Source organism: Eublepharis macularius, chromosome 2, assembly GCF_028583425.1.
Source record: "Eublepharis macularius isolate TG4126 chromosome 2, MPM_Emac_v1.0, whole genome shotgun sequence".
In the NCBI taxonomy this organism is placed as follows: Eukaryota; Metazoa; Chordata; class Lepidosauria; order Squamata; family Eublepharidae; genus Eublepharis; species Eublepharis macularius.
The window spans coordinates 47,888,046-47,908,072 of NC_072791.1; the positions used below are offsets into that span (position 1 = coordinate 47,888,046).

At 47.6% G+C, this 20,027-nt stretch overlaps 1 protein-coding gene across 2 annotated transcripts in view; it reads right to left on the minus strand.

The window, feature by feature from the left end:
• LOC129324317 (uncharacterized) overlaps positions 1-20,027 on the minus strand; it is a 110,677-nt gene that overhangs the window by 44,492 nt on the left and 46,158 nt on the right. For both annotated transcript variants that reach the window (XR_008596525.1, XM_054971506.1), the window contains exon 13: positions 7,011-7,147. Coding sequence is in view for 1 of the 2 variants with exons in the window: in XM_054971506.1 (XP_054827481.1) it covers positions 7,011-7,147 (137 nt within the window). In the remaining variant the exon portion in view is untranslated. The remainder of the gene's footprint in view (positions 1-7,010; positions 7,148-20,027) is intronic.

The window sequence follows — 20,027 nt, forward strand, 5'->3', positions numbered from 1 at the left end:
GAAGAGAGGAAAAGACCTTTAGAACTAATTCCACAAATCATCTGTATCTTGAACACAGCATTAAAATTCTTAAATGGTTACATAAATTCATTCATCTAGAGAATACAATCTATTTTCTATTTTTATTCTCCATTTCTCATTTATTTACACTTTTATTTATTTACACAATTTACTACACACTTTACAACCATCTTTCTTCCTTCACAGAACCACCAAGTCAGCAAACAGATCAAAAACATACATACTAAAAACACATCTTAAAAATCATTAAAACCAAACAGATACAAACCATTATCATAACAAAAACAAGCAAAAATGAACCTACAAAAACATAAAAACAACAAATTAAGGCACAGGCTAGGAAGAAAGGAAGGATCACTGAAGGAATGCCAGATGAAATGTCTTTACCCACCGGTGGAAGATGATGACCGAAATTTATCTTTTTATAACATCATTGTCATGCAGTTTAGAAGGCATCAAGAGTGGATTGGCCATTATGGTCCTACCAGACCACAGGGTGAAGAGACTTGTTGGGTTCAGCTCAAGTGCCATTCAGACAAGGAGGCTACTCTTGTCCAACCCTGCCAAGTGGTGTGGGGAGGGTGTCACTGGCCAGTCCAGGCCAGCCCCACTGAGTTACATAGGGAGGGCATCACTGCCTGGTCCTATATGGGGATGCTAGCCTAACCAGCAGAGGACAGGAGGAATAGAACCCACTGAACAGGCGAGGATGCTGCTGCTGCACCCAGCTTTGCTGGCAAGGAATGCAGCTGTACCTCCTTTCTTCCATTTATCTCTTCCTCCATCAGGTGAGCATGGAAACTGTGGGTCCTTTTCCAGGACCACTGTGGCATCCCACTCCACTCTTGGAAGGTGTACACACTAATGGCAGTAAATTCTAAACACACACATTCCTCAAGCACACAGACACAGGACTCAGGCGTTTTGTTTGCCTCATTTTCATACATGCAGATCCTCTCCCCTGTATACATGTACCCCTGTATACACACACACACAAACACACATTTTTGTTGTCCTATACGGACTGAAGAGACAGCCTGTCCTGGACATTCCTCCTTAAAGAGCAGTTTTCCTGTTTTATTATTAGACTTCTGTTTGCAGATGGAGGTTCAGATCTCCTCTATTACATCTAGTGCCATGCCTAGCTTCACTTGGTGTGCTACCTACAGCTGTTTCTGGTGAGGCAGGATGAAATCATGACTATCTATGCTCTGGTAACAGTTTCAATTAAGACAGTCAGTGGTGCCATCAGGGCAGAAGTTGTCCCAACTGATAAGCTCAACAGGGGACCTACGAAAGCAAGCTGCAGCATTGCATTGGAAATAGGCCCCCAAAGACCTGTAACTCCATAGTTTAAAATTACCTACACAACTAGTGAGGATAGTTAGGTGGGTAGAACAGCAGGATTCAGACATTGTCTGAAGAAGGGAGCTCTCACTCTTGAAAGCTTACACTCTCAAAATTTTGTTGGTCTCTAAGGTGCCACTTGAGTAAAATCCTGCTACACAACTGATGACAACGCAAACCATATGAGACTGGAATCTCTAGAAGGGGAGTACAACCTATTGTATACCCTTGACCAAAGAATGGCACATTCCTATCTGGGATGGCTGTACTCTTCCACAAAGGGCGCAGCTTCGGGAGGAATGGAGGTGTACCAGTGAGGGGGGAAGGAGACACCTGCCTAGCCAGCTAGATCAGCCAAATCAACCCCGGTAATTAATAGGGTGGCGGATATTGCAGCCAGATCACCATTACATCCATATGATACTGCTTTCAAGGATTGTGTGAAACTTCAGTTGGTAGAAAACATTATGTTAAGATTGCTCACAGGTACTTGCCATCAGGAACATATCTTCCTGCTTCCAAAAAACTGCACAGATCATCAGTTTACTTCTGGGTACAATTCATAATGCTCGATATTACCTTTAAAGCCCTAATAATATACAACCAGGCTACTTAAAGGACCACTTGTTCACATATGAACATAAGAACATAAGAACATAAGCAAAGCCATGTTGGATCAGGCCAGTGGCCCATCCAGTCCAACATTCTGTCACACACAGTGGCTAGAAATCCAGTGCCATCTAAAGGACTGTCAGTGAGGCCAGGACACCAGAAGCCCTCCCACTGCCTTCCTTCCAGCATCAAGAAAACAGAGCACCACCTCCCCACAAAGAGAATACCATCTATCTCCTGTGGCTAGTAGCCACTAATGGACCTCTGCTCCATATATTTGTCCAGTCCCCTCTTGAAGCTGGCAATGCTTGTAGCTGCCACCACCTCCTGTGGCAACGAATTCCATGTGTTTATCACCCTTTGTGTAAAGTAGTATTTTCTTCTATCTGTTCTAACCCGACTGCTCAATAATTTCATAGAGTGCCCACGAGTTCTTGTATTGTGAGAAAGGGAGAAAAACACATCCTTCTCTACCTTCTCTAACCCGTGCATTATCTTGTAAACCTCTATCATGTCTCCCCTCAGTCGTCTTTTCTCCAGGCTAAAGAGCCCCAAGCGCCTCAATCTTTCCTCATAGGGAAAGTGTTCCAACCCTTTAATCATTTTAGTTGCCCTTCTCTGTACTTTTTCCAGTGCTATGATATCTTTTTTAAGGTGTGGCGACCAGAACTGTACACAGTACTCCAAATGAGGCCTCACCATCGATTTATACAGAGGCATTATGATACCGGCTGATTTGTTTTCAATCCCTTTCCTAATAACCCCTAGCATAGCATTAGCTTTTTTTATGGCAGTCGCACACTGTGCTGACGTTTTTAGGGAGTTATCTATCATGACTCCAAGATCTCTCTCTTGGTCAGTCTCCGCCAGTTCAGACCCCATCAACTTGTATTTATATTTTGGATTTTTGGTTCCAATGTGCATTACTTTGCACTTGGCTACATTGAACCTCATTTGCCACATGGATGCCCACTCTTCTAGCCTCGACAGATCCCTTTGGAGTGCCTCACAATCCTCTCTGGCTTTCACCACCCTGTACAATTTCGTGTCATCTGCAAATTTAGCCACTTCACTGCTTAATCCCAATTCCAAATCATTAATAAACAAGTTAAAAAGCATTGGACCCAATACCGACCCCTGTGGCACCCCACTGCTCACCACCCTCCACTGTGAGAAGTGCCCGTTTATACTCACTCTCTGTTTCCTATTAATTAGCCAGTTTTCGATCCACAAGAGGACTTGGCCCTTTATCCCATAGCTACTGAGCTTACTTAGGAGCCTTTGATGAGGAACTTTGTCAAAAGCTTTCTGGAAGTCAAGATAAACAATATCTATCGGGTCTCCCTTGTCCATTTGTTTGTTCACTCCCTCAAAGAACTCTAACAGATTGGTGAGACAAGATCTTCCCTTACAGAACCCATGCTGAGTTTTCCTCATCAGCTTTTGGTCATCAATGTGCCCACTAATTTTATTTTTGATAATAGTTTCCACCAACTTACCCGGTATTGACGTCAGGCTGACTGGCCTGTAATTTCCCGGATCTCCCCTGGAACCTTTTTTAAAGATGGGGACAACATTAGCTACCTTCCAGTCCTCAGGAACAGATGCAGAGTTTAATGACAGATTACATATTTTTGTGAGGAGATCTACAAGTTCACACTTCAGTTCTTTCAGAACTCTTGGATGTATGCCATCTGGGCCCGGTGATTTATCAGTTTTTAAATTATCTAGCAGTCGCATAACCTCCTTTCTCGTCACCTCAATGTGACTCAGGTCTTTCAAAACCCCTCCCAAAGTCAGTGCTTCCGGAGTGGGCATGCACTTCTTATCTTCCACAGTGAAGACAGAAGCAAAGAACGCATTCAGCTTCTCGGCCATTTCCCTATCACCCTTTAGTAATCCTTTTACGCCTTGGTCATCCAAGGGCCCCACTGCCTCCCTAGCTGGTTTCCTACTTCTAATATATTTAAAGAATTGTTTATTGTTTTTCTTTATGTTCTTTGCAATATGCTCCTCATATTCCCTTTTTGCCTGTCTGATCACAGACTTGCACTTTTTTTGCCACAGCTTATGCTCCTTTTTATCAACCTCACTCCGACTAGTTTTCCACTGCCTAAAAGAATCCTTTTTACCTTTTACAGCTTCTATTACATTGCTTGTTAACCATGCTGGCCTTTTCCTAAACCTATTTGTGCCTTTCCTAACCAGCGGTATATATTTAATTTGAGCTTCCAGGATTGTAGTTTTAAATAGTCTCCAAGATTCCCCAAGTGTTTTGACCTTTTTTACTTTCCCTTTCAGTTTCTTCTTCACGTACCCCCTCATCTCAGAAAAGTTACCCCTTTTGAAGTTAAACATGGCTGTGTTGGTCTTATTTGGCAATTTCCTATTTATACATATGTTGTACTCAATAACATTATGGTCACTGTTCCCAAGTGGTGCAATCACATTTACATCTCTCACCAGGTCTTCAGCATTACTGAGGACCAAATCCAGGATCACCTCTCCCCTAGTAGGTTCTGTAACCATCTGTTCCATAGCACAGTCATTGAGACAGTCTAGAAACTCACTTTCTCTCCCCCGATTTGAACACCCATTGGCCCAGTCAATGTGTGGGTAGTTAAAATCACCCATTACAACACAGTTTTTTTGTTTAGCAGCCATCTTTAATCCTGTCATCATTTTATAATCCTCCTCTATTTTCTGATCTGGAGGGCGATAACAAACTCCCACAGTTAAGTTTCCATTTGGGCCCGTAATTTCAACCAATAGCATTTCCAGAAGCGAATCTAATTCAGTTACCTTCTCAATCTTACTGGAATGTATACCTTCTCTGACATATAGAGCCACCCCACCACCAACCCTTCCCTCCCTATCCTTCCGATATAATTTATATCCAGGAATCACCGTGTCCCACTGATTTTCCTCATCCCACCAAGTTTCTGATATGCCCACAATGTCTATGGATTCGCCCGACACTAAACATTCCAGCTCCCCAATTTTACCTCGGGCACTTCTAGCATTTGTATATAAACACCTGTAACTTCCCCGGCACACTTTGCCTCGAGACGTAGTTAGGTCATCTGCACTGTTTGTCTCCATCTCAGTTGACAACTCTAATCTATCTCCCTGTAGAAGTGTTATACCTAGCCCTTCATCTCTCTGAGATGAACCATCCTGAACCAGAGACACTTTATCTCTTGTCGGCTTTCCCCTAGCATTTAGTTTAAAAACTGCTCTGCCACCTTTTTGATTTTAAGTGCCAGCAGCCGGGTTCCTTCTCGGGACAAGAGGAGACCGTCTCTCTTGTACAGCTCCCGCTTGTCCCAAAAAGAATCCCAGTGCCTAACAAACTTGAACCCTTCCTCCCTACACCATCGTCTCATCCACGCATTGAGACTCCTGATCTGCGTTTGTCTCTCTGGCCCTGCGCGTGGAACAGGTAGCACTTCTGAGAAGGCTACCTTGGAGGTCCTGGCCTTGAGTTTCCTGCCTAACAGCCTAAATTTTTGTTCCAAGACCTCACGACTGCATTTCCCAACATCGTTGGTTCCAACATGGACCACGACCGCTGACTCTTCCCCAGCACTATCTACCAGCCTATCTATAACACGCGTAATGTCCGCTACCTTCGCACCAGGCAGGCAAGTCACCATACGGTCAGAACGTGGTTGTGCCACCCAGCTATCTACTTGTCTAAGGATCGAATCACCAACTACCAAGAGCCTCCCTCCCACCCCACCCAGGGATGGTTCCTTGATGCGAAGGGAAACCTGCTCACCAACTGAAGAAGAGGTCCCTTCTGAGGGCATGTTCCCCTTATCCTCAGTACGGTGCCCTGATTCCACAAGATCCTCATTCTCCTTGACAACAAGAACGCTGCCATTTTTAGAGTGGGACACATCTATCCTGTCCCTGAGAATCTTGTCCTCGTGCCTATCTAACTGTCTCCGCTTCTCCAGGTCAGCCACCTTAGCCTCAAGGGTACGTACTCGTTCCCTGAGAACCAGGAGCTCCTTGCAGCGAGCACACATCCAGGACTTCTGACCAGAAGGCAGATAGTCATACATGTGACACTCAGTGCAATACACTGGAAAGCCCCCAACCCCTTGCTGGCATTCTGACTTCATTAATCTGTTTTAGGAATAACACACTAAGAGGAAAGAAAACGGCTATGATCCCCCGGCTAAGAGCCACAGGCCAAGAGCCCTTTAGCTCTCGCCCTTCGGCTCGCGCCCCTGCCCAGCAGTTGCCTTTTCAATGCAAAAGGTCACTTCCTGCTAAGCACAGGAGGTGAGCACAAAGGGGGGGGGTGTGGCTTGTACTCCAGCAACCCCCAGCAGCCTTACAAACACACTCACCCTCAAACACAATCAAGCCCAAACACACTCAGCCTCAAAACTACACTCAATCAACACAAAACTACACACAAAAAGCCCCAAAGCTAGAGAGGACCACCCTTAGCTTCTCAGCTTAACCCACCACAGCCAAGAAAGGCAAAAAGCCCTTACCTCCTCTAGCAGCTGCAGACCATGTGCTCCTGAGCCCAGGTGACTCTGCTCTGCCTGTCTGTCAATTAAGATCTTCCACCAGGGTCTTACATTTAGTGCAGCCTGACCTTTAGAGGTGAAGTGGGTGTCTACCAGAAACTGAGTTTATTTTGTTGTATGTATGTTTTGTATGATTTTATTGTGGATAATTCTCTTCTTATCTCACACTTCTCTGGACTTTATTTACGGCATTTTCCCTACTGAGCTGTTATTTATATATTGATGCTGTTATTCACTGGTAGTTATTACTGATTTTTAATGTTTTATTGTTATAATATTTTAACAGTATTTTGTTTTTGTTAGCCACCATGAGCACCTTTTGCTAAAGGATCAGTATATTTTAATTAAGAAAACAAATATTTACACTCATACAATATAGGACAAAGACACTCTCATTCTCATTACATTGTTAAAAGAAGGATAATTAATCAACTATTTTTAGAATAACAATGGTTTCAGTTTTGCATAATGTAATTTTACCTTGCCTCTGCATTGTTTGGATCTATTTTTATCACATCTGTAAAATTATTAATAGCAACCAACCAATTTGATTTTTGAAAGTAATACAGTCCATGCTTCATAAGTGCATCTGTTCTTCGTGGATTATAGTAAATGCTCTATGTGGAAAATAAAAAAAAAACTGCATAACACTAACATTTTTATTATATACATGCAAATTTTGCAAAGGAACTCTATTTTTGTTTTAAATGATCATGTATTGAAACCAATCTGTATTAATTCATTAATTCATCTATTCATTAACTATCAACTCATTAACTATCTAAGTAACTTACAGTGCAATCCTAAACTATTTAGGCTTGCATTGTAAATTTATCAATGTCATTTATATAATTAAAACATTACATAACCAATACTTTATCCCACTTTCCATTTTGGTACATAAAATACCCTGTGGGTTCTAAACTCGCATGAACTTTCACCAATTAAAGTTAACTGAGTCAAATAGATCATGTTCCCAAATCTTTTTGCCATTTTTATTTCCCCTGTATCTAAAATAGAAAAGACTTGGGATACCTATACACTAGGTACCAATATAGACCCCTATCTGTAATTTTTTTTCTAGAAGGCGTCTAATAATTTCAGGTACCGACAAAGCACTTGATGATCTGACTTTTGCTTCAACCCATATCCATATATTAAGGGCCTATAAACTGCTTGAAAATGACATCCTCATTCTAGGTGAGTAGCTAAAGAGAATTCGGCCACGCCTCCAGGCAGCTTTGCTGCTCAAGGAGGGGGCCGTGCATTGCTCTCTGGGAAGGATGAGAGCAGAGCAGCGTTCCCGGGCATCCGGGGCTTTCGCGGGTGGGCGGAGTCAGCAGCCGTTGCTGACTGCTCCGCTCACCTAACGCCAGTCGCGTTTCTTGCTCGGTTGAAGGCAGACGTGTCGTTCTGCCTCCCGAGCGTTGGGCGCGGCGGCGGCTCGAGCGGCGGCGGCAGTGAGCTGGACGGTGTGGGGCGTCTCGGCGGCGGCGGCTTGAGCGGCGGCGGCGGCAGCGGACCCGTTTCGGCCGGGTCGTTTAGGCCGGAGGAGACGCGCAGCGGGGCGGCGCGGAGGCAGCCGCGGCGGCGGTGTGCTGCGCCCGGCAGCCCTGCTATTAAGCGGGCTCCCGTTGGCTTGTATATCCAGCGGCCCCCTGGGTGTGGTAGACCCAGGGAGCTTGGATCCCGGTGCTGGGCTGCTTTTGGCTGGCCTGGGAGTCCTTGCAGTTTCTACTGCTTCCCCCCCCCCTTTTTTTGGGGCGGGATAGTGGGTGGCTGGCCGGGGATAACGGCCTGGGTGGTAGCTTCAGTGGATAGGTTTTCTTAGGGGGCTGTTGGCTCCTGCTTACCACCCATCCTCCACTTTCTGGGGCTTGGGTTTGTGCGTGGAGTTGCTTATTGCCCTGCAGGGGTTAGGGTTGGTTGAACCCCCCCCCTCCTTTTTCCCCTATTAGTTGCCTGTTGCCCAGCTGTGGATCTGTCCTTCGGGTAGTGAGCTGGTGGCCCTTTGGGGACGATTTGTTCCTTCCTAAGCTGTCTGTTTGGCAGAGGGCATTGCCAACTTTTATTGTATTGGCTGAATAGTGGGGTTTATTGGCGGTATGCCTCCCAAAAAGGGTGCCGGCAGTGCCAAGGGCAAGCAGCCTGCCAAGAGAGTGCCAGCTAAGCGGCCAGCCCCTGCTGTTAGCTCTTCAGATGATGAGGGTGAGCAAGCCTCGCAGCAGGATATCTTGCAGCGGCTGGCTGCCTTAGAGCGCAGTAAAGGGGTGGCATCGGCACCTGATAGTGGTAGAGCTAGGCCCATTCGGGGGGCCTCTAGGGATGCTATTAATAGAGATATTCTTCGTCGTCTTTCTGCCTTGGAAGGCTCTACAGGGGCGGCGGCTGGTGGCGCCAGTGGATCTCAGCAGGCAGTCAGCCACCCGGAGGGTGAGCCCGTGGTCGACCTGGACCCTGATGCTGGATTGGATGGGGCGCCTGTAGCTGTGGCAGTGGACCCTGCAGAACCTGGGGGTAAGGACGCTGCACCTCACACTGTATCCCCTTGGCCTTTTGGGCCATGGGGTCATCTGCTTCCCCAGGTGTCCCCTGGGGCTGCTGGGACCTCTCAGCAGTTACCTTCTGCCTGGACAGCCGCGGGACAGACGGCTTGGCAGCACCAAGGGCCTGGGTTGGCCGGTTTACAACCGAGTGTGCCGGCACAGCCCATTCAGGGTAGTGGTGAGTGTACATGGGGGCAAGGGCAAATGGGAGTTTGGCCCCCTTATATGGGGGGACCTTGGGGTTATTACCCTCACTTCCCCCTCTCTTATGGGCAGGTGCCGTTTAATGCTCTTCCTTTTGGGGACACGGCCTTGCCCCTAGGGGACCATCTGACGCAAACCACTAGGGACAAAATTTTGAGAGGCGAATATGTTGATGTTTTTACCCTTCTTTTTCGAGAATTGGAAAAGAAGGATAAAGATGAGCTTGATGATAGGGACAAGGAGCGCCTAAAGCGTCGTCGTGTGGACAGGACCTGGGCTAATTGGTTGCCCGGGTTTCTGATCTATGCTGGTGTGCTCGTGCGCGCTCAGCCTCACAGGGCTTTGTCCCTTCTGCAATATTTGGATATCATTTACAAGGGATACACGGGCTTCCTGGGTGCTGCTTGGATGCAGTACGACGAGGAGTTTAGGATGCGTGCTGCCCTTAATCCCAGTCTCCCTTGGGATCGCATTCACCAACAGCTTTGGCTGCAGGTGATGTCGCCTGCAAAGCCCAATATGGGAGATCGATCAGATAGCGGCCACGTTGTGCAGCATTCAGCCTCGGCCTCCTCAGCGTCTTCTACCCGCCCTGCGGCGGGGCAGCAGGTTCAACCCCGGCTGCTCTGCTGGGAGTTTGCCTTCAAGGGCCAGTGTGGCCGTAAGCCCTGCCGGTTCCGGCACGAGTGTCCAACTTGTGCGGGATACCACTCCTATAATGCCTGCCCCAAGTCCAGACAAGGTGGAGGGGGGAAGCGGCTTGGCAGCGGAGGAGCTGGGGGCCAACAGGCTGCTGGTAAAGGGCCCCAGCCCGGTAAAGCTGAGGGTCCTTGAGCAGCTTCTGGCTGCTTACCCTCGGGAGCATGATGCTCGTTTCCTGTTTTTGGGTTTTAGTTTAGGTTTCAGGATTCCTGTTCAGGGGCCACGCTCCCCATTTATGTCCAATAATTTACGTTCGGTTCTGGGTATGGAGAAAGTGGTTCGGGCTAAAATCGCAAAGGAGTGCGCTGAGGGCCGTGTTTTGGGCCCTTTCGATAGGCCCCCGGTGCCCAACCTTAGGGTGTCTCCTTTGGGTGTGGTACCTAAGAAGGCTGCTGGCGAGTTTCGCCTCATCCACCATCTCTCCTACCCTAGAGGGGGATCAGTAAATGATGCTATACCGGAGCACTTGTGCTCTGTACGGTATACCTCGTTTGACCAGGCGGTTAGGGTAGTGCGCCGCTGTGGTTGGGGTGCGGAGATGGCAAAATGCGACATTAAGTCGGCATTTCGGCTTCTCCCGGTACACCCTGATGATTTCGAGCTCCTGGGCTTTTCATTTGATGGCAAGTTCTATATGGACAGGGCCCTTCCCATGGGTTGTTCGATTTCTTGTGCGGCCTTTGAACGCTTTAGCTCATTTTTGGAGTGGGAGCTTCAGCGCAGGGCGCGTAGTCGCGACTCTGTGCATTATTTAGATGATTTTTTGTTCGTTGGGGTAGCGGGGTCTGGCCGATGCGCCAGGCTTCTGAGGACGTTTGTTCAGTTGGCTGATGAGCTGGGCGTTCCTTTGGCTCACGAGAAAACGGAGGGCCCTTCCCAGGTCTTGATGTTTTTAGGTATAGAGCTGGATACAGTGCAGCAGTGTTTTAGACTGCCCCCTGACAAAGTGGCTGACCTCAAGGTCAGGCTTCAGGAATTTAGAGCTAAGCGGAGGGTGTCCCTGTTGGAGCTGCAGCAATTGGTGGGTCACTTGAACTTTGCTTGCAAAGCGGTGGCCCCAGGTAGGGCCTTTTTGCGGAGGCTGTGCGACGCTATGTCGCTGCTTAGGGCACCCCATCATCGCCTCAAGGTTACTGGGGGAATGAGGGAGGATTTGGACGTTTGGTCCGCCTTCCTCGGGGAGTTCAATGGGGTTACGTTCTGGCGTGAGGACCTGCTGCTCGAGGCCGAGCTGCAGGTTACCTCTGATGCTTCAGGGTCTGTAGGTTTTGGGGTTTACTTCCGTAAGCACTGGTGTGCTGATCGGTGGCCGCCTGAGTGGCATGCAGTTGGCTTGGACAAGGACTTAACATTTTTGGAGTTTTTTCCCCTTTTAGTGGCAGTTCACCTGTGGGGGAGGGAGTTGTCCAACAAGGTGGTTCACTTCTGGTGCGACAACCAAGCGGTTGTTCACGTTGTAAACTCCTTGTCTTCTAGATCTGGCCGGGTTATGAGACTTGTTAGGGCATTTACGTTGCTTTGTCTCCGGTGGAACATTTTATTTAAGGCCAAACACGTTCCTGGGGTTGGTAATGGTGTGGCAGACGCTTTGTCTCGCCAACAGATGGAGCGGTTTTGGCAGCTTGCCCCGGAGGCGGACCCGGAGCCGACACCAATGCCCCTGGAGTTGTGGCATCTTGGGAGGTCGAAGCGTCCAGGGCCATAAGGCTGGCGTTGGCCCCCAGCACCCAACGTGCCTACGACAGAGCGGTAGGCCAATTTGGGGACTTTAGGAAGGGTGTGGGCCTGTTGCAGTTATGGCCCATTCCTGTTGAGCATTTATTGCGCTTTTGTGTGCATCAGAAAGGTCGTGGGTTGGCGGTCAAGTCCATCAGGGGCCAGTTGGCAGCACTGGCCTTTGCGAGTAAGTCTCGGGGGTTCTCTGAGGCCACGGGGGACTTCCGTGTACGTAAAATGTTGGAGGGATGGTCTCGGGAGTCAGTGGCTCCTGTTGACACTAGAGAGCCCATCTCTCCATCAATTCTGAAGGGGCTTAGTAAGACTTGGGGTCTAATTTGCACCTCTAGTTTTGAAACCAAACTGTTTCATGCAGGAGCCTTGTTAGCATTTTTTGGCGCGCTGCGTGTTAGTGAATTAGTCGCTAGGTCAAAGGGGGATGTATCCGGCAGGGCCTTGTCGGTGCAGGATCTTTCGTTTAGTGAGGGAGGGGTTGCTATCCGGATCCGCAAGTCTAAAACTGATCAGAGACAGAAGGGAGTCGTTATTAGCCTTGGGCTATGTGATGACCTGGGGTTGTGTCCAGTACGGGCGCTGCGGAAGTACTTGAGGGTGCGTGGTGAGGCACCTGGGGTTTTGTTTCAGCATGAGGATGGGTTACCTCTGACTCGGTTCCAGTTTTGGGCAGTGACGGAAAGGGCACTGGCCAAATTGGGATTATCGGGAGTTAAATTTGGCACCCATTCCTTTCGAATTGGGGCTGCGTCTACAGCAGCAGCCATGGGGTACCCGGTACAGGTTATTCAGGGTGTTGGCAGATGGAAATCCAATGCCTATCGTTCCTATGTTCGGCCTCTATCCAGTTTTTAAATGTTCCTAATGGTGTTTTCTTAGGTCCTGTGTCTCGCCGGGAAAAGCGTCGGATTTTGATCTGCGGCCACAGTATGGTCTTTTGGGCCGCTCATCAAGCCAGACGGACGCAGATTGGGTCCCAACTGGGATTGAGTGAATGGGCAACGGTGGAGTGGCAGGGCCGGCGTGGCCTTCGGTGGCCGGGTTTGTTGCCACTCCTGTTTAAGGAGCGGCGGGGCCCAGTGCCTCACATATTGGTCATTCATTTGGGCGGGAATGACCTTGGGTTTGTGCATGGTAGAGCCCTATCTCTGCAGGCCAAATGGGATATGCACGAGATACTCCTGCGTTGGCCGGGAGTGCTCATTATTTGGTCTGCCATGCTGCCACGGCAAGTTTGGCGGGAAGCAGTTAATCGTTCTGCAGTAGAGCGGGCTCGGATGAAGGCCAATAGGGCCATTCAGAAAGCTTTGGGTGAAGGTTTAGGTGTATATTTACCGCACCCTAGGATCAGGGCCGAAGTTGCCGGTCTCTATAGAGCTGATGGGGTTCACCTGTCAGAAACCGGCAATGTTATTTTCCTCAACGACTTGCGGCTGGGGCTTAGGTTGGCGCTAGGCCAATAGTGGGGCGCCAGGGCCTAAGCAGAGGCTTGGTCTGGCGGTGGCAGAATAGAGTTTGGTAAAAGCAGCGGGCCGGTGAGCACCCTTGGCGTTTCCCTATTGGTAGGGAGGAGGAGTCTGCTAGGAGCGGCTGGTACTGCTTGTGACGGCTGCCAGCGCGCGTGGGCAGACTGCCTGGGGAACCCCACGTGCAAGTCCTTCCCTCACTGCTGTACGGCTGAGGCTTAGGAGCTTGAAAGGGGGGAACCAATTTGCCAGGCCGGCCGGGTCTCCTAGCCATCCAGGTGGATGGCTCGCACCCGGGGCTTCGGGGCTCGCCCAGACAGGTCAAGGCGGAGGTCTAGGATTGACCCCGTGGCTTGGCCTGTACCGCTTTCCCTTGCCGCAGTTATATTAATGTCGTGTTGAGGTTAATTAAATAAAGTGGCCCTTTAGATCCAATACCTGTGTCTGTCTCTTCATTCCGACTAAGGGGGCAATTCGGCCACGCCTCCAGGCAGCTTTGCTGCTCAAGGAGGGGGCCGTGCATTGCTCTCTGGGAAGGATGAGAGCAGAGCAGCGTTCCCGGGCATCCGGGGCTTTCGCGGGTGGGCGGAGTCAGCAGCCGTTGCTGACTGCTCCGCTCACCTAACGCCAGTCGCGTTTCTTGCTCGGCCCACCCTCCTCACCCTATTTGGTACAGGATTAGCCGGTTGCCGTATGCGGAGCCAGGTAGGAATTTTTCCCCCTTACCCTTAATTGGAGTTTTGGGTGAGGGGTTTTTCGCCTACCTTGTACCAGGTTTTGGGTGTTGGAAATTGGCTTCGGGTGGTGCTGTTTAGTGGTGTCCTGGCAGAATAGAGTTTGGTAAAAGCAGCGGGCCGGTGAGCACCCTTGGCGTTTCCCTATTGGTAGGGAGGAGGAGTCTGCTAGGAGCGGCTGGTACTGCTTGTGACGGCTGCCAGCGCGCGTGGGCAGACTGCCTGGGGAACCCCACGTGCAAGTCCTTCCCTCACTGCTGTACGGCTGAGGCTTAGGAGCTTGAAAGGGGGGAACCAATTTGCCAGGCCGGCCGGGTCTCCTAGCCATCCAGGTGGATGGCTCGCACCCGGGGCTTCGGGGCTCGCCCAGACAGGTCAAGGCGGAGGTCTAGGATTGACCCCGTGGCTTGGCCTGTACCGCTTTCCCTTGCCGCAGTTATATTAATGTCGTGTTGAGGTTAATTAAATAAAGTGGCCCTTTAGATCCAATACCTGTGTCTGTCTCTTCATTCCGACTAAGGGGGCAATGCCTGGTCCCAAAGAGCTATTTTTAGATATAGATATATGGTGGGGGGGAAATTGCACTAAACAAATGACTACCATATTACAAACTGCTTTAGAAAGTCACCAGAGTTTCAGAAGTGTTTTCTTGTGTAGCACAGAGAACTGATTCTGGAGAGAAATGGGCCAAAAGCATGATTGAATGCATAGAACTAGTTGGGCAGGGTTTTTTAAATCCATGCCACAGAAATTATGTGCAAATGCTTTTGTAGTTCAAAGGTATGGAATTCAGTAAACACTTCTATTTTATACCAGTTCATGTAACGTAACTAATTTTCCAAACTTCAAAGGATTTTGTTAAGTGCCAGTCCTACTGAAGTGGATGAAACCTCCAGATGAAATTGAGGTTGTTAGCTTAAAGTATTTCCTATTCATATCTGTTTTAGTAAATGAAAAAATGGCTATGATAGCAGTCTCTATTAGTGGAAGATGTTTTCTCTCTCCACTCAATCATATCTCATTGTTCTACTTATCTATTAGGACACTGCATGCCTTAAAAAGAATTACATTATTGATGAAAGAGAAATCAGTGCCCAATTTCATATATCCCTCTCATCCACAGCTCTGGCTCACTCTCCTCATTTGTGTTCTCTATGCTCTCATGAATGCCTCTAGAGAAGAAAGCAGTTGGCTAATTTTGTCCATAAATTTATCCTCTTCATCTTGTCTGCCATATACCTAGTTAAATAAACATCACTACATTGTCTTGATACAGAGAAAGTCTAGTAATCCTCAGCATCTCTTTGATCCCAGGTTTGATGCCCTACTTAGGCTCCTCCTCTCAGCTGTTCACTCAAGATTGCCTCTTTCTTTAATGATAAAAACAGAGTTGTACTTACCAGTAACTGTTGTTCATTGATGTCTTCTGTGCAGGCATACATGGGACTGCACATGCGCAGGCCTGCTGAACAGCAAGGTTTCTACAGCTTTTAAAACCACTAGGGATGCTTGTTTCTCTAGAGTACATGCACACGCATTTTCCCGCCGAAACAGCCTGATTTTGGGACCCTCAGTTTCTCCTAAGCTGCCAGCTGTCATCATAGCTTAAGAGCATCAGTGGGATAGGAGGGAGCCTGCACAGAAGACATCAATGAACAACAGTTACCAGTAAGTGCAACTCTGTTTTCACTGTCCGTCTTTCTGTGCGGTCCCACATGGGAGATTAACAAGCCACTTACTTTACGTGGTAGGTATGCTCTTCATTGGAATAATGACTGAAAAACTGCTTGACCCACAGCTGCCTCCTTTCGTTCCATCACATCCAAGGCATAGTGTCTAGTGAAGGTGTCTGATGACAACCATGTTGCTGCTTTACAGATGTTCTGCAGGGGAACTCCATTCACCAGTGCCATAGAATGGAATGTGCATGAACTTCCAGGGGACAAGGTAAGTTTGCTGTTTCATATCGTTTTTGGATAACTCGTACCACCCACCTCGCTATAGTTTGGAAGGTAGCCCTCTTTCCCTTGTTAGGGCCCGCATAGCACACTAATAATTGCTTGTCCTTCCTGAATGGTGCAGTGCGATATAAGTAAAATAATATAGCCCTGGAACATCCAGAGACTGTAAAGTCTGTTCTGTTAGAGATGTTGGTGTAGGGAAACAAAACTGATAGTACTATCTCCTGTGACATGTGAAAGTTGGATATTATTTTTGGTTGAAAATCTAAACCCGTTCTAAGGACTACCTTCCCCTGATGGATTTTTAGGAAGGGTGGATCTGAGCGTAAGGCCACTAACTCGCTCACTCTCCTCTCTGAGGTGATTACTATCAGAAGTGTTACCTTCATAGTCAAGAATCTCAGATGGCATGTGGCTAGCGGTTCAAATGGCTTAGTCATAAGTTTTGCTAGTACCAGTTGTAGTGGCCATTGGGGGGGTGTTAAGTGCCATCAAGTTGTCTCTGACCTATGGTGACTCTATGAATGAAAGACCTCCAAAACGTTCTATCTAACAGACTTGCTCAGATCCCACAAACAGGAGGACATGGGTTCTTTTATTGAGTCAAGCCATCTTGTTTTAGGTCTTCCTCTTTTCCTGCTGCCTTCCACTTTTCCTAGCATTATTAACTTTTCCAGAGAATCTTGTCTTTTCATGATGTGACCAAACTTAGATACTCTAGGAAACATATTCTTTAGGCATTTCAGAAAGAGTTTGGAGATATGATGGGATGGAAGGGTGATATAGTCACCAAATACACTTAACAGAAGAATTCGAGAGCCCTTCTTGTTTCATTGTCAACAGAAATTCTAAAATTTGGGACAAATGTCAGTCTGATGGCTCCAGAGATTTTAATCTGGTCCATTCTGAGAATCTTTCCCACTTGTACACATGGGATTTTCTGGTAGTGTCCCCCCCTAGCATTAAATATGACTTCAGATACTCCTTCAGAGAATCTGCCTAGTGTTGAATCAGCCAAGCTGTAAGTTTCACTCTGGGTAAATCATGATGTTGGACTCCATGACAGCTGAGTAGATCTGGTTTGGGAGAAGAGCGATGCAACAAACCCTTGGACAGATGTACTAGGCAGTGAAACCAAGGTTGTTTGGGCAAAAAGGGCGTCACCATCTGAATCTTGTTTATCATGCGTGCAATGAGTGGGATACCCTGCAGCTGTGGATAAGTTTATATTAGGACCACACAGCGTAGCATCCAGACAAGAATAAAAGAACATAAAAGACACTGCAGACTTGGCCAACCTGAAAAATCAGCAGTGGCTGAACATAGCCTAACTCAAAAAGGACACAGTATCTTATTCCAGGACACTAAAATACTGGACAACACTTCCAACTACTTTGTCAGATTGCACAGGGAAGCCATTGAAATTCATAAGCATAAGCACAACTTCAACAGGAAAGAAGAGACTTTAAGAATGAATAGAGCATGGTTTCCGGTCCTGAAAAACACTAGGCTAACAAAATACTCTACATCTTACAATAGCCCTGCAGATAAGATTAGCATATCAAGCACCAATCCATATGCAAAAGAACCTCCTCAGGATACAGTGAAGCATTAGCATTCCATTAGCATTCCACACCCTGGAAAACTCTTATGCAACCCAAACCCACCTTCCTGAGTAGATATAAATTACCTGCCAACATCTTCTCCACAGTTTGAGAGATCTCTGTCTTTCGGTGCTACACCTCTGAAGATGCCAGTCACAGATGCTGGTGAAACGTCAAGAACTACAATGCCAAGACCACGGCGATACAGCCCGGAAAATCCACGACAACCAGGATAGAGGATGCTAGGGCTCTAGAAGAAGAATCAACAAAACTTCTCCCAGCTTTGATTTGCTGTTTAGACAATTTTAGGGCCTCCTCTTGGATGACCTTTGCTAAGATCTTCTGGTCCTCAGGTAAGCAATATACAAATGCCATCATGCAGTTCCAAAGAAAAATTTGGTAGGCAGAATAGTTAGCAATCTTGATGTTTGGTGCTGTAGACGTGTAGATCTTCCTGCCCAATGTGTCTAATTTCTTACCCTCTTTATTTGAAAGGATAGAATAGGATTTTTGCCTCAGTGGCGAATGGCAGATGCGTAAACAGAAAAGAACACACGTCTTCTCTGGTCTTATACAGGTTCTTGGACCTTTTTTTAATAGAAAGCCTTCAATAATGGGGAAAGCGACATTTGCTGGGTTTCCTGAATACAGGTGCTTTGGTCCAGTAGGGGAAATCTCTATATCCAAAGATTTTCCATTAGTAGCATCAGTTCTGTATAAAAACAGAAGTCATCAGTGGGGGAGAGAGATCCCTTTTCAGCGATGGCTTTGTCTGGAGAAGATTCCAATGGCCTGCTAGAATTCCTCTCAGGGGAAAGCTGGCCCTGATAAGGTTCTGAGAGTTGGTATGTCACAGACAACTTGACATCTGGTACGGGTACCTCTGTCCCTTTGACTGGGAGAATCCCTCAAACGTGGAGGAAATGAATTCCATCCTGTAAGGTTCATCAACATCTATACCATAGTGGGACAGTCTCATCTGCTGGAACCAAGGTTGACAAGAATGTGAACAACAGGGGTGCTGAGTCTCCTGAGTTCCTGACCAAGGAACAGATTGAACAGCTGCCTCTGTGACTTCACCTTCATCCTCTTCTGAGGAAAGTGATGGGGACTTTGAATGAAGTGAAAGCGTACAGGGTCTCCCCACCACTTGTACATCAGAGGTATTTGAGACTCAGTCTCTAGGCTAAGTTTAGCTGTGCTTATCTCCCTGTGTTGATGTTTTTTCTTGAATTTTGATTTCTTTCTCATGGGCTTGTCAAACTCCGTCTGAGGCTATCCCTTGTCAATTCTTTGGTTTGTCAGCTCTAAGGGCCTTTTTATTGACGATTTCTCGGATCTGGAATCGATCGAGGTGGACCATTTCTTTGGCTTCTGATGATGGAAAGATCCTGGACATCGACTCGGTTCTGATAGGCTGGGTGATGTTGATGTCAAATAAGGTTGCGCTCAAGGTGCCTCCAAGCTTTGGGTCTCTAGAGTCAGATGTCGGTGTTGAATCTGAGCCGATGGAACAATTGGATCCGAGGAGCTTGTTGCCATCTACACCGAGGCGCCCGTCGGATCTGAACAGTGTCAATCCAAGTCAGTCAGATTCAGTGGTGCTGTCAGAGTCAGGGTTGGAGAGACCGACAATTCGGTGATAGCGGAGATTTTTGCTGCTTTAACACCGGGACTGGTAGAGGCTAATAGGGCTCGTTCTCATAAGAGGGCCTTGAGCCTTGTGGCTCTTTCTGCCCGCACCTTAGGTGTAAAGTTTTGGCAGTGTTTATATACCATCACATTGTGTCCTTCTCCAAGGCAGGTAAGGCAAACTGAGTGACCATCCATAAGGGTCATCTTGGTGGAGAACATAGTGCAGCATTTAAATAAGACTTTATCAGCCATATTGGTGAACTCATGGTTTTCAGTGCGGATAAAGTCTGCTCTAGTTAAACAGACCGCAGAGTGCTGTAGATGAACCCCTTCGACCGGTGGCGAAAGAGGAACTGAGGGTGAGGGGTTGCCATCTCCCAGAGTCAGGCTGTTTTGACAGGAAAATGCCCATACATGCGCTCTGGAGAGACAAGTGCCCCCTAGTGATTTTAAAAGCAGTAGAAACCTCACCATTCGGCAGGCCTGTGCACGTGCAGTCCCATATGGGACTGCACAGAAAGACGAAGAATGAATGATCTGTTCTAATCTTTTAACCTTTCCTACTTCCTATACTTCTTTCACACACACACACACACACCCATGATGAACTGGCTACTTTATTGCCTCATCCAGCCCCTACACATGCTTCCTTGATCCTATCTCCTCCCTCTGGTTGTGCTATCTCCTGCACCATTCTCTCTGAATAATCAACTTAACCAACTCTAATGGTTCCTTCCCTATTGCATTCAAATGCACTACTCTTTTTCCCATGCTCAAAAAGCAATACCTTGACTCAATCTCCTTCTCCCTCCTTCGAAACTCCTAGAGGATAACACTTACTCTCACTAGCTGTAATCTCTCTCCTCCAACTCCTCTCTCAAACCCCCTACAATATGACTTCCACTCGCTTCACT